General features: G+C 45.2%; 1 protein-coding gene across 5 annotated transcripts in view; it reads left to right on the top strand.

Annotated features, from left to right (window-relative positions):
• PRPSAP2 (phosphoribosyl pyrophosphate synthetase associated protein 2) overlaps window positions 1-15,387 on the top strand; it is a 61,659-nt gene that overhangs the window by 18,030 nt on the left and 28,242 nt on the right. For all 5 annotated transcript variants that reach the window (XM_084861575.1, XM_084861574.1, XM_084861576.1 and 2 more), the window contains 3 exons: window positions 2,550-2,722; window positions 8,689-8,804; window positions 12,965-13,020. In XM_084861575.1, the coding sequence (XP_084717701.1) occupies window positions 2,550-2,722; window positions 8,689-8,804; window positions 12,965-13,020 (345 nt within the window). The remainder of the gene's footprint in view (window positions 1-2,549; window positions 2,723-8,688; window positions 8,805-12,964; window positions 13,021-15,387) is intronic.

Raw genomic sequence — 15,387 nt, 5'->3', positions numbered from 1 at the left:
TTAACAAATCTTTATTGAAGATGCTGGTCACTGTTACAGGTGAGATGCATTAAAGACTAAAACAGATCCTTGTTCTCATGGAGTATACAGGGTAGGGCAATAGTAGGTTTATAGTTCATCAGGAAAATCATACAGTAATTAGTAGATAAAGTCTGTGTTTCATGTACTCACAACTGTAAACCTACTTTTGTCTCACCCTGTATATTCTAAGACTTGCAAGTTACATAATAAGTAAGTAGATTATTTTGTCAGGAGGCTTTGAATGCTATGGGGAAAAACACCAAAATAGCATGGCACAGAATTGGGAGTCATGGTGGTGAGAGGGTATGGAAAGGGCTTGAGGAGTAGGCCTTATTAAAAATTGACATTTGCCCAGCCAGTGTGGTTCAGTGGTTGAGCATTGCCCTATGAACTAGGACAGTGGTCGACAAACCCCTTGAATGTGGCTCTTCCACAAAATACCATGTGCAGGCGTGCACATACATTGGGATTAAAACTTCGTGGCCCATGCACAGAAGTCAGTTTTCGGCCTGGGCAAGTCTATTTTGAAGAAGTGGTGTTAGAACACCTGCAGTTTGCCGACCACTGAACTAGGAGGTCATGCTTTGATTCCCAGTCAGGGCTTGATCCCCAATGTGGGCGTGGAGGAGGCAGCGATGAGTCATCATTGATATTTCTGTCTCTTCCTTCCCCTTCCTCTCTGAAATCTATAAAAACATATTTTAAAAAATTGACATTTGGCAACAACTGGAAGAAGATGAGGAAGTACATTAGGTGGCTAGCTGGGGAGGAGAGCTGGGTGCACATAGAAGGTGAAGGCCCCCAGTGGGAATCAGCATTGACAGGTTGTGGAGTATGCCAGACTGAGGGGCGTGGAGTAGGCGTGGACAGCAGAGAAGTGGGGGTGAGGAGACAGCATGAAGGGGCCATGGGAGCCATTATAGGGACATGGGCAAAATGGAAGCCTTCTGGATCTTGAGCAGAGCAGTGCATGATCTGACTCATTGTAATCTCTAGGTGGATTCTGGAGAATGGCCTGCAGAGGGACTGTGTGTGAAGCGGGGAGGAGACCTGTGGTAGCGGGCTGTCAAGAAGTCCCCGCTGAGGAGGGAGAGAGGCAAGGCCCAGTGCAGCAGTGGAGTGGTGGGTGCTTTCTGGATAGGGCGCATTAAGGATGCCACTGAGGTTTTTGTCCTTTGTAAACTAGAGGAATAATGTTGCCATCAGTTGAGTAAGCAAAGGATTTTATGATGAACCAGGCTTTGGGGGCAAAGAGCAGTTTAGTTTGGGGTATGTTAAGTTTTGAGTTGTCTTAACAGACATTCAAGTGGAATGGTCAAGTAGCAGTTGAATTTTTTGTTAGACTGTAGCTGAGAAGCTTGGTATACATTTGAGAGTCTTCAGTATTTATAAAGCTGTGAAATTGGATGAAAAGCCCAAGAGATGAGAGCTAGGAGGACAAATGAATGAGTATTAGGGTCGGAAGTTAAGGGTCAGAAGTTCAGCAAAAGAAACCAAGTAGTGTAGGAGGAGAACAGGCAGTCCTAGAAGCCAAGTGAGTGCAGATAGCAGGGGAGAGGTGAGCAGCTGTGTGTGATGCCACTGATGGGTCGGGTGAGAGAAGGACTGAGCATTGACTTGGCCATTTCGCCATGTGGAGGTCATTGATGATGGATTAGAGCAGTGTTTCCCAAACTTCTCTCATGATGAGAATCACCTGGTGGAGTTGTTAAAACACAGATTCCTGAATCCCAACTAAGAAGTGCTAAACTAGAATTTTTGAGAACATATAGGTAAAATTGCATACCTAACTTAGTGCTCTGTATATAAAATCTGTCTTAGAGCACTAGTTAAGTATACAATTTTACCTATATGTTCCCAAAAATTCTAGTTTAGCACTTCTTAGTTGGGATTCAGGAATCTGTGTTTTAACAACTCCACCAGGTGATTCTCATCATGAGAGAAGTTTGGGAAACACTGGATTAGAGTATGTTCGGGAGAGAAGGAGAGTAGCGAGTGTTGACAAGTTGACAACTCTTCAGATCTAATGCAGAGGGGAGCAGAGGAATGCGGTAGTGGGGAAAGTGGTCCTGAGTTCTTGTTTTTAATGGAAGAAATAATAGTGTTTACAGGATAGGCTGATGGTAGCTTGTGAGTGTAGTAACAAATTGATGATGGAAGCAAAAGAGAGAATTTCTGGTATAGAAAAGAGAGGGTGGGGATAATGTAATTTGGAGAGCTGGTTTTAGAGTAACTGTGGTGTGGAGAATTCATCTCTTCCTGATGGCTGAAGGCAGGTGGACTTCTCAGGTATAAATGCACATGGTGGTGTGAGCCCCTGGCAGTCTTTCCTTAGTGAAAGGATCATTGGCTGAGAGGAGATGGGGGTGGGGTGGGGGAGCTGATGGAGGAGAGAGGAATATATTGGTTTATTTCTCTTTCCCTTGAGCTAGCAGCTGGATAGCAGATTGCTAATACTTTGTTGGAACAAGGAGGTATTATCCACTGTCTTACGTTCCTTGCTGGGATTTTTGTCTTTTGGGTTACAGGGATGTGAACACCACCATCATGGAGCTCCTGATCATGGTTTATGCGTGTAAGACCTCTTGTGCCAAAAGCATCATTGGTGTGATTCCCTACTTCCCTTACAGCAAACAGTGCAAGATGAGAAAAAGAGGTTCCATTGTTTCTAAATTGCTGGCTTCAATGATGTGTAAAGCTGGTAAGAATGGCAGATATTTGATAATTAATTGGGATCCTGAGATTTTTACCTTAGAAATTGTAAAGCATTTTAAAGACTATATTGGAGTGCTAAACAGAGTTTAAAAGGTGATAGTTTTAATTTCATTTATTTTTAAAAATTTTCAAAATGATTTATTTATTTATTTATTTATTTTGTTAGAAAGAGAAGGGAGAAGGAGAGAGAGAGGGGAAAAAAAAACCACACATATCGATGTGAGAGTGAAACATTGATCACTGCCCCCTACCGGGAACCCAGCCTGCAACCCAAGCTATGCCCTCACAGGGAATCGAACCAGCAACCTTTCAGTGCATGGGACAATTCCCAGCCACTTAGCTACACTGGCCAAGGCTGGAACAGCTTTTAAAGTTAAATAATTTATGAGAAAACAGTGCAGAGAATTCTTTGGTCCCCAAAACACAAAGGTAATGAGAACAAGTTATTTTTTTCCTAAATTCTTTGTTTAAAAATTATATTGATCCCTGCTGCAGTGGCTCAGTGGTTGAGCGATGATCAAGAATCAGAAGGTGAAGGCTCATTTCCCAGTCAGGGCACATGCCCAGGTTGCTGGCTCGATTCCCAATAGTGGGGGTGCAGGAGGCAGCCAATCGATGATTCTCTCTCATCATTGATGTTTCTCTCCCTCTCCCTTCCTCTCTGGGGAAAAAAAAAAAAAATACACACACACACTAGAAGCCTGGTTGCACAAATTCGTGCATGGGTGGGGTCCCTCGGCCTGGCTGGTTATCAGGCCAATAGGGGCATCTCATCCAGTCCCGATGGGGCGTGGGGTAGGGCCTGCAGGGGATTGGCCAGCTGGGGGGAGAGGAGGGGGAGTTTGGCTGTGGGAGAGCACTGACCACCAGGGGGCAGCTCCTGCATTGAGCATCTGCCCCATGGTGGCCAGTGTGCATCAAAGGGACTGGTCGATCAGTTGTTCTGGTCGAAATGGTTGCTTAGGCTTTTATATATATAGACATATTTTAAGAGTATATTGAAATGGCAAGTTATAATCATATAAGTCATTTTTAAAGGGGGGGAAAGGCATCTGAACCAACTCTTTAACACAGCAACTACTTTTATTTTAGCCTCTTCCCTTTCCCAGGACAGGTTGGTATATTTGTAAACTATGTGTATTACTTTGTGTTGTGCATTTTCAGGTAACATCCTAAGGGTCTCCCCTTGTTTCTTGTTTCTTTTTTTTTTTTTTTTTTCCAAATATATTTTATTGATTTTTCACAGAGAGGAAGGGAGAGGGATAGAGAATTAGAAACATCGATGAGAGAGAATCATCGATCAGCTGCCTCTTGCACACCCCCTACTGGGGATGTGCCCACAACCAAGGTACATGCCCGTGACCAGAATTGAACCCAGGACCTTTCAGTCTGCAGGCCGACGCTCTATCCACTGAGCCAAACCGGTTTCTGCATCCCCTTGTTTCTAAGTAATCATCAGAGTTGTTATTGTGTATATGTGTATGCTTGTATGTACTGGTATATGCGCATATCTCAGAGCATTTGCACAGAGAAGAAAGAATAAAAAGTTCTCATATCACTGCATTTTAACACAGACACCATAGAATAAATTTTCTACTGTGGCATTCCAAAGAAGACAAAAATAAAACCAAGTTTGATGAAACCCAAACCCCTGTAGTCTCATGAGCTTACCTCATTGAAAACTGACAGGTAGCAAGCTGAAGGGATCGGGCTGCTCATCAGGTCTTCCAGGAAGTCCCTGTCCTTCTGACCTTCCTCTGGGGAATCATTAGGCCTTTGACCTTCCTCCTGGGGGCATTAGGCCTCTGACCTTCCTCCTGGGGGCATTAGGCCTCTGACCTTCCTCCTGGGGGGCATTAGGCCTCTGACCTTCCTCCTGGGGGGCATTAGGCTCTGACCTTCCTCCTGGGGGGGGGGCATTAGGCTCTGACCTTCCTCCTGGGGGCGGGGCATTAGGCTCTGACCTTCCTCCTGGGGGCATTAGGCTCTGACCTTCCTCCTGGGGGCATTAGGCTCTGGCCTTCCTCCTGGGGGCATTAGGCCTCTGACCTTCCTCCTGGGAGGGGGGGGGGCATTAGGCTCTGACCTTCCTCCTAGGGGGGGGGCATTAGGCTCTGACCTTCCTCCTGGGGGCATTAGGCTCTGACCTTCCTCCTGGGGGCATTAGGCTCTGGCCTTCCTCCTGGGGGGGGGGGGGCATTAGGCTCTGACCTTCCTCCTGGGGGGGGGGGGCATTAGGCTCTGGCCTTCCTCCTGGGGGGGGGGCATTAGGCTCTGACCTTCCTCCTGGGGGGGGGGGCATTAGACTCTGACCTTCCTCCTGGGGGGGGGGGCATTAGGCTCTGACCTTCCTCCTGGGGGGGGGGCATTAGGCTCTGACCTTCCTCCTGGGGGGGGGCATTAGGCTCTGACCTTCCTCCTGGGGGGGGGGGCATTAGGCTCTGACCTTCCTCCTGGGGGGGGGGGCATTAGGCTCTGACCTTCCTCCTGGGGGGGGGCATTAGGCTCTGACCTTCCTCCTGGGGGGGGGGGCATTAGGCTCTGACCTTCCTCCTGGGGGGGGGCATTAGGCTCTGACCTTCCTCCTGGGGGGGGGCATTAGGCTCTGACCTTCCTCCTGGGGGGCATTAGGCTCTGACCTTCCTCCTGGGGGGGGGCATTAGGCTCTGACCTTCCTCCTGGGGGGGGGGCATTAGGCTCTGACCTTCCTCCTGGGGGGGGGGGCATTAGGCTCTGGCCTTCCTCCTGGGGGGGGGGGGGCATTAGGCTCTGACCTTCCTCCTGGGGGCATTAGGCTCTGGCCTTCCTCCTGGGGGGGGGGGGGCATTAGGCTCTGGCCTTCCTCCTGGGGGCATTAGGCTCTGACCTTCCTCCTGGGGGCATTAGGCCTCTGACCTTCCTCCTGGGGGCATTAGGCCTCTGACCTTCCTCCTGGGGGCATTAGGCTCTGACCTTCCTCCTGGGGGCATTAGGCTCTGACCTTCCTCCTGGGGGCATTAGGCCTCTGACCTTCCTCCTGGGGGCATTAGGCCTCTGACCTTCCTCCTGGGGGGCATTAGGCTCTGACCTTCCTCCTGGGGGGGGGGGGGCATTAGGCTCTGACCTTCCTCCTGGGGGGGGGGGCATTAGGCTCTGACCTTCCTCGTGGGGGCATTAGGCCTCTGACCTTCCTCCTGGGGGGGGGGGGCATTAGGCTCTGACCTTCCTCCTGGGGGGGGGGCATTAGGCTCTGACCTTCCTCCTGGGGGGGGGGGCATTAGGCTCTGACCTTCCTCCTGGGGGCATTAGGCTCTGACCTTCCTCCTGGGGGCATTAGGCTCTGACCTTCCTCCTGGGGGCATTAGGCTCTGACCTTCCTCCTGGGGGGGGGCATTAGGCTCTGACCTTCCTCCTGGGGGGGGGGGCATTAGGCCTCTGACCTTCCTCCTGGGGCATTAGGCTCTGGCCTTCCTCCTGGGGCCATTAGGCTCTGACCTTCCTCCTGGGGGCACTAGGCCTCTGACCTTCCTCCTGGGGGCATTAGGCTCTGACCTTCCTCCTGGGGGCATTAGGCCTCTGACCTTCCTCCTGGGGGGGGGGGCATTAGGCCTCTGACCTTCCTCCTGGGGGCATTAGGCTCTGACCTTCCTCCTGGGGCATTAGGCCTCTGACCTTCCTCCTGGGGGCATTAGGCTCTGACCTTCCTCCTGGAGGCACTAGGCCTCTGACCTTCCTCCTGGGGGCATTAGGCCTCTGACCTTCCTCCTGGGGGCATTAGGCTCTGACCTTCCTCCTGGGGGGGGGGGCATTAGGCCTCTGACCTTCCTCCTGGGGGCATTAGGCTCTGACCTTCCTCCTGGGGGGGGGCATTAGGCTCTGACCTTCCTCCTGGAGGCACTAGGCCTCTGACCTTCCTCCTGGGGCATTAGGCCTCTGACCTTCCTCCTGGGGGCATTAGGCTCTGACCTTCCTCCTGGGGGGGGGGGCATTAGGCCTCTGACCTTCCTCCTGGGGGCATTAGGCTCTGACCTTCCTCCTGGGGGGGGGGCATTAGGCTCTGACCTTCCTCCTGGGGGGGGGCATTAGGCCTCTGACCTTCCTCCTGGGGCATTAGGCCTCTGACCTTCCTCCTGGGGGCATTAGGCCTCTGACCTTCCTCCTGGGGGGGGGGGATTAGGCCTCTGACCTTCCTCCTGGGGGGGGGGGCATTAGGCCTCTGACCTTCCTCCTGGGGGCATTAGGCTTACTTTCTTGCTCTTTAGGAAAGTTTTGGTTTGTAAAATTTTTTCAATTGAATTTTTCTTATACTTTTGTATGTTGTCAACCTGACCTTCAGCTCAAGCAAACACGATTATCCGGGCCCACACAGAAGTCACGATTACAAAGAAGCAACAAAAATGCACATAATCTCCTTTGTCTTGGGCTTTAGTAAAACTCCCTGGTATTTTGCTGTATTAAATAAACGTGCTGTATTGGCTCTGGGTCACTGTCCATCAGAGGACAGCTGTCCCACCTGGCCCAGCTTTTTCCTTCTATCTCTGTGTCTGTCTCTTCCTTTCATTTTCTCAATCCCCAGTTGTCCCTACTCAAGACCTGGGCCAAAATATTCTTTAATGAGCCAATGGTGACGGTTCTTAATTTTTCCAGTTACAGGCTTGGACATTTGCCTTAATATCTTAAGACAATATTTGTCTTAATATAGCTTTGCCATGCCTGTTAAAGAAACTTCAAGGTGATGTAATTTGCTCTAGTAGAATTTTATCAGAGACATTTCTTTGTTACTATTATCTTTGCTATTTTAAGACTTTAAATTCCTGTGAAAATCAGGCATCTCTGTGTAAGACAAACCACCTGGTCTTTCCCTCTTGAGCTCAGAAAAGCCCAGTTCTCTAGCTCTCTACCTCCTGCGTGTCTCCTTTACTGCTCACACGGAACACTTCTGACACTTCTGGTCACTAACTGTGTAATTTTCCCCTAAACCTAGTGATTCTCCGTGACATCAGCTGGGAGCCCCACAATTTAACTAAATTCTGACGATATCTACCTGGAGATCCTGTCTGATCCCACCATTAAGGGCTCAGTCTCACAAAACTGGCCATCCCTTTCAGATGCCAGTTGCTAGTTTAGGTTGTTATCTGTGCTTCACACCAATTGACTATAAATCTGAGGTTCCCCCATCTTCTCGGATTCCATTAATTTGTTAGAGCAGCTCAGAGAACTTAAGAAAGCAGTTTACTTACTGTTTACCAGTTTATTATAAAAAGTCATAATTAAGGATGCAGATGACCATATAGATGGGAAAGGTGTGTAGGGCAGGGTATGTGCGACTAAAGGGCATGGAGCTTCAGTGCCAACTGGGTTTGCCACTCTTCCCAGCACCTCCACCTGTTCACCAACTTGCAAAGTTTCCACTACCTGTGCTATTGGGATTGCATGGAGCTTGCCCATAGTATAATCATTAACTCCACTTCTAACTCCTCTCCCCTCTCTGGAGAAGTGGCTGAAAATGCCACGCTTCTGATCCTGGCTGGTCTTTCCAGTGACCAGGGCCCCAGCCAGGAGCCATCCAGAGGCCCACCCAGAGTCACCTCACTAGAACACTGAGGCTCCTAGCTCTTTTCACTTAGCAACTCACAGGGGGTTAGGAGCTGTGTGCCAGAAACCAGGGACAGGCCAGTTTTTATTTATTATCTCCCAATCTCATACTAAAATATCTGATATAAAAATGCTGAATTTTTTTATGAGAGCAATTTTTTTTTTATTTGCTTATTTTTATTAGGAAGGGAGGGAGTAGTTTGCTCTAGTAGGGAGTAGTTTGCTCAAACTACTGCTCAGCTTAATCATAATTTATGTATCCTATTTTATATTGTACTTATTTCATACAGTGCAACTTATTTTATATAGTACTAATTTCATATAGTACAGTTCAACACATAAACTATTTATGTGCTTGCGTCTGCTTTATTTTCAAAGGTCTGACTCATCTTATTACTATGGATTTACACCAAAAGGAAATTCAGGGCTTCTTCAATATTCCTGTTGATAATTTAAGAGCTTCTCCCTTCTTATTACAATATATTCAAGAAGAGGTAAGCCAGCTCAAACTATTTTATTTTAAAATTCTTTTTAAAGTTGAAAGACATTTCCATGTTTTTGGGTTGTCCATAAAGGAAGTACTATTTACTTGAGAAATGTAACTCATTGTGTTTTAAAATTCTTAATCTTTAACATACTTCTTTTGCTAACTTCTTAAAATTGCTTTTTCTTTTTTTGGACTTCAGGTTCCTAGGATTGGACTAGCTGTGATTTATATATAGATATATACAGCATTTATTACTTAAAACACAAAAAAATATATTTTTAAATTTTATCAAAAAGAATCAAACTGTGTAATCTTTTGGGAATTTTTCACTTCATGTTACATTATTAAGATTCAGCCATATTGTTGTGTCACAGTTTATCTTTTTTTAAAATTTTTTTAAGAATAGTTTATTGATTTTACAGAGAGAGAGAGAGAAATATTGATGTGAGAGTAAAACATTGATCAAGCCTACAACCGGGCATGTGCCCCGGGCATGTGACAGGAATCAAACCAGCAACTTCTCAGTGCATAAGAGGACGCCCAAGCAAGTGAGCTAACCCGGCCAGGACACAGTTCACCCATTTTGACTACTGAAAAAGACTTACTGTGCCGCTGTTATCACAGTCTATCTATATAAAAGGCTAATATGCTAAGTGTTCTTCCCTTTGGTCAGGTAATGATGTCATATAGCAACGCCTGGCTTCCTCTCCCTAGCGACTAGCCTCCTTGCAGTTTCTTTAGCCCAGGAACACGACTTGCTGTATAGTCAGCTGGAAACAGTTCACACTGTAACCAAATGTCTGTGAAGCATTTTCCTGTGCCTCATCTTATTTGATCCTCACAGAAGTCCTGGAGTAGGTAGATAGGAGACTTGGTGAAATCCTATTTTCTTTTTTTTTATTTTCTTTTCATTAGCCGGAAAACAGATACTTAGAAAGCTTAGAAACTTGACCTGACTGAAAAGAAGTAAGAAATGGTGGACCTTAAAAATGATTTCAGGTTTTCTCACTGCGCAGCATATAGTCAAACACTACTGCAGTTAAATATTTTACCCTTTGTTCTCCCTTCGTGATCTACAATAATAATCTGCTTTGTGTTGATATTTACTGCTGTGTTGTTGACAGTTACCTGGAAGAGAAGTTGGGGTGCTTCACTGGGCTGGAAAAAGTTTAGCTACATCAGAAACCGGGTCTAATTAAGCAAGTTTGCTCTATCTCTGTAAAAGGCTAAGTTGACTTGTGCATGCTCGATACATATAAAGCTCTCGTACTTGTCAGTTGCAAGCATGTGTGTTTCCATCTGTTGTTGATTGTGAATTTGGTTGACACTTCTATTATAGAGAAAGGGCAAATAGTGACATTAAAATATTTCTTCTTAATTTTCTTTCAATGTGTACGAATTTGTGCACTGGGCCACTAATCTACATTAAAATTTTTTTAAAATAGATACTGCAAAAATTACAATTTTCTGAAATTTTTATAGATATTGTAAAAATTGCAATTATCTGAAGAGGCTGTATTAATTTATACTCCCAATAGCAGTGTTATGATAGTACCTGTTTCCCTGGGCCTTCATTGTGCTAAGTTAATAGACAAAACAACACTACCTTACTTGGATTTTTTACTCCCTGGTAGCTAGTGGGATTGGGCATCTTATCAGGGGGGAGGCTTTTCCGGGGGGTGGGGGAGGGACAGAATTTCCCCCATCTAAAATGGTGTTTTCGCCTGGCTGGTGGGGCTTAGTGCTTGAGTGTTAACCTATAAGCCAAGGAGACCATTGTTCAATTCCTGGTGAGGGGCACATGCCCAGGTTGTGGGCTCAATCCCTAGTAGGGGCCGTGCAGGAGGTAGCCCATCAGTGATTCTCTCTGATCATTGATGTTTCTGTCTCTCCCTCTCCCTTCCTCTCTGAAATTGATAAAAATGTATAAGATAGTGTTTTATTTTCTTGCCGTGATTTTGGAATTTCAGCAGGTGTGTCCATTGATTTTTCTAGATACTCAGTGGATCCCTTTCATTCTTTGGGAATCTTTTCCCTTATAATTTGAATATTTTACCATCCCCCCCTTTCTTTATTCTCTGGGATCTGTTATGTGTAGTCTCTATATTGTTTAACTTTTTTCTTCAAGTTTTGTGTTCTTATATCCCTCCTTATAGGAAAATTCCTGGCCTGATCTCCCAGGTTTGTTATTCAGTTGTGTCTGTAGCTAGCCAGTGACTGGGTTGTTTTTTGGACCATAATCACCTCCACCTCTGGATCTCTTTTTGCTTCTTTTTCATAATAGCCTATTTTCTATTTATGAATATGTTTTTCTGCTTTAACTTTTGAGGATAAAATAGTCCTACTTTTACTGATGAGTCCTTTTTTCACTGTTTTCTTGGTTATTTCCTCTCATAACTGGATTTGCTTATGTTTGATAAGGCAAGGAAGTACATAAACTAGTTTAGAAAGATTTCTAGCAAAAATAAGAAACGTGCCTTCCTCACTGACAGTGTTCCTGAAGAACATATGATCCATGTGGTTATGCTGGATATATCTGTAGTAGAGCCTTCAGATTAATCAGTTGTTTGTTTATTAAGTATTTATTACTTAGTGCTTCCCATGTGCTAAGAAATGTACAAGGTGCTAGTGATTATTTTAAGTGTTTATATTAAAATTTATTGAACTGGCATAATTGTGAGAAAAAGCAATGGTGATTTATTGAAATGAAATTATATAACTTAATGAAGTGATTAAATTTTAAGAACATAAAATAGTGCCCAGATGAAGTCAGAAATAAATACTGTGCCCTGGTTGGTATGACTCAGTTGGCTGAGTGTCATCCTATGCACCAAAAGGTTGCTGGTTCAATTCCCGTTTAGAACACATGTCCAGGTTATGGGCTTGATCCCCAGTAGGCGGCATGGGGAGGCAGTCGATCATATGTCTCTTTCTCTCCTCTCCCCCCACTCCCTCCCTTCCTAATAAAAATAAGCAAATAAAAAGAGCCCGGCTGCTATGGCTTAGTGGTTGAGCATCAGCCTCTGAACCAGGACATCATGGTTTGAGTCCCCATCAGGGCAAATGCCTGGGTTGTGGAAAGTAAACTACTGCTCAGCTTAAAAACCATTCTGCCTTCTAAACTCTCAGAAGTTGACAGTAGGTATCTCTTTAATATATTATCACTGGCACAGATCACTTCAAGTGTTCAACTTGATTGACTCTAGAGCACAGTGATATTTTAGTTACTTTCATAAGGGCTCTTAATCAATAATAATCTATAATAATAAAAGCATAATATGCTAATTATACCACGTCCTTCCAGACAACTTTCCGGATGCTGTGGGGGCTGCGGGGGAAGCCCGGGTCCCGGGTGCCGGAGGGAAGCCGGTGCCGGCAGCGGGGGAAGGAAGGCCTGCTCTTGCGGGAATTCTGTGCATCGGCCTCTAGTGTCCTCACAGAGCAGCCCTGGGCTGATGGTCTTTAACAAGTTGGTTCTTCACTGAATGACAGATATGGTGAAGAGGCATTTGTGTGGGTGCACTGATTTGGAACTTAACGATTACAGTACCTTGGGTTCAGACGGGGTGGATATCATCTTGGCGTTATGAAGTGACAACTTCCTGAGACCGACTATAACAATGTCTTTATACCATATTATTAGTATTTGCTGGAGTTTTTTCTTCAAAGAGGTCTGTGAGGCTTATTCTTAATAATAATATTTTCCTGAGAAAACACACATACACACACAAGTGAAAAATAATATTTTTTGCTAGGTAGGCATTTCTTCATTTTCCAAAGGAGAAAAATGCTTTGAACGTTTATCTTCTTGGAAAATTTTCAAGTGACCAAATGACATTTTTGAGTCCGATGCACTGTTCCTTTTTTGTTTGTTAATCCTCACCTGAGAATGTGTTTTGTTTTGTTTTTTCATTGCTTTTTCAGAGAGAGTAGAAGGAAGGGAGGGAGAGGGAGACACACATGGACTGGTTGTCTCTGGTATGTGCCCCAACCCGGGTCCATGCCCTTGACTGGGAATCAAACCCAAGTCCCTTCCATGTTCAGGCCCATGCTCTAACCACTGAGAACACCGGCTAGGGCTGCACTGTTCCTTTTCGTTGATTGTTGAGTGTTGGTGTGCATAGCCTTATGGAGTCATGGCAGTAACCCCTGGCCTCTCTGTCACAGATCCCGGATTACAGGAATGCAGTGATTGTAGCCAAGTCTCCAGCCTCAGCCAAGAGGTAGGTGGGAGCTCACGACTGAGCACTCCTCCGTCCACATCCAGCGATCAGTCCTCCGTCAGAACCCGGTGTTCTGTGTCAACCTCAGCAGCTCACTGGTGTCCTTACTTTTATTTCGTGGACTGGTAGTTTGACAGATTTTTTGCAGACTTCATTTATTAAGTGATGACGATTGGTCTTTCTTTCTTTTTAAACCCCAGTCTGTGACCACCAGTTTGTTTTGTTTTGTTTTGTTTTTGTTTTTTTTAACCAAAGTCACCCAGGTCTGGGGAATCCCAGCCTAGCACTTCCCTCACTCCCAGAGCGGCAGCTGCTGGTTGTGATCTTCCAATCTGGCATTTATAATACTAGCAAATATGCTTTGTAGTTGTTTGCTGCCTCGAACTCAGTAATTTATTAACAGAATTGTATCCAGCCCAGTGGTCACTATTGGTATGTGTTAAAAGGTGACATTTTACAAAACGAAAACACCCAGAGGCATCCAAATGGGACAGTTCTGAGAGTCACGTGTAGCCCCGAGTAACTGATGAGTCAGGAATGCAGTACGTAGGGTTGTATTTGGGCTAAGAGTGTCTCATGTACCAATATTTCCTGGGAAAGAACAAAATCAGTTGCAGGAAGGAATAAAATCTTTTCTCTAAAAAAGTCTTTTTTAAGCTTATTTTCTACAATTGAATGCGTTTGCTCACTGGGTCATTGTTGAGTCCTGTGGGATGGAGGGAAACAGCGCCTCCCTGCTGGCCCTGCGGCTGTTAGTGTTGAAGAGGAGAGCTTACACATGCTGAGGCAGACAGAGGAGGTCAGAGTGGTCCCCACCACAGCTGAAGAATGCCGTTAGACTGCTAGTCAGGTTGCATGTGACGAGCATGACGGGCCGTGTTCTTAGAGCTCCCGCGTGCAGCAGGGCCGGGCCCCACTCACGCTTCCTCCAAGAAGTCGCGTCACAGACCTCGCATTGTCCACTGGAGAAAGCCATAGTGAACGGCCTCATTTTGGAATAGAAACATCCCAAACAACTTTTTCAAACATTTGTACAAAGGCTGAATGAATTAAAATTTAGTAATTTATTTCTCTGTGATGTACAGACTTTTAAAAAATTAATGTAAAAGTCACATAACATACAATTAACCATTTCTAAGTATATAGTTCACTGGCATCCAGTGCATTCACAAGGTTATGCAACAACACCCTGTCCTCATCATGTAATCACTCTCCACCCTCCCCCCAGCCCTGGCAGCCGTAATCTGCTCTGTCCCTGGATTTGCTTATTCTGGATATTTCATAGAAATGGAAGCACACATTATATGGCCTTTTGTGTTTGGTTTCTTTCACTTAGCATAGTGCTTGGTTTTCGAGGACCAGATATCTGTGTGTTAGTATTTCATGTCTTTTTATGGCTGATAATACTCTGTTGGATGGATGGGCTGCACTTGATCTGTTCATCATTGATGGGCAATGGGGTTGTTTCCCCCTTTGGGCTGTTTTGAGGAGCTGTGAACAGTTGTTTGTAAGTTTCTGTATTGACACGTGTTCATTTCTTGTGGATGTACTGGTATGTCTAGGTTTGAAATTGGTAGGCCATGGTAATTCTGTTTACATTTTTGAGGGACCACCGAACTTTTTTCCATTTTTACATTCTCACCAGCAATGTACAAGGGTTCTAATTTCTCCACTTTATTACCAACACTTATTTTCTGTTTGTTTGTTTTGTTTTTTTTATAGCCATCCTAAGTGGGTATGAAATGGCATCTCATTGTGATTTTTTGTCTTTTGTTTTTTTTGTTAATATCAAAATCACCAGAGGCTATTTTTTCTCATTGCTTTTAGAGAGAATGGAAGGGAGAGGGTGAGACAGAGTGAGAGAAATACTGATATGAGAGATTGGTTGCCTCTCACACATGCCCTGATCAGGCCCAGGATTGAGCTGCAACCCAGGTACCAGCCCTTCAGTCCAAGGGTGATGCTCTAATCACCGAATCAAACCGGCTAGGGCTTATTATGGTTTTTGTTTGTTTTTATGTTTTTGGTTAATCTTCACCTGGGAATATTTTTTCCATTGATTTTTAGAGATAGTGGGAGGGAGGGAGGGAGAGAAAGGTAGAAAGAGAGAGACACATTGATTGGCTGCATCCTGAATGTGACTCAACTGGAGCTGAGGATTGAACTTGCATCCTGGGTACATGCTCTTGACTGGGAATCAAACCTGTGACCGTTTGCTGCATGGGCTGACGCTCTAACCACTTAACCACACTAGCTGGACTCTCATGTAGTTTTGATTTGGATTTCTTAATTATTAATGATGTTTAGCATTTTTTCATGTGCTTGTGGCCATTAGTATATCTTTGGACAAATGTCTACTCAAATGCT

Source organism: Pipistrellus hanaki, assembly GCF_964339955.1.
Source record: "Pipistrellus hanaki genome assembly, chromosome: 16".
Lineage (NCBI taxonomy): Eukaryota > Metazoa > Chordata > Mammalia > Chiroptera > Vespertilionidae > Pipistrellus > Pipistrellus hanaki.
Note: the sequence above shows the minus strand (reverse complement) of the source record. Positions and strands in the feature narration are given on the sequence as shown.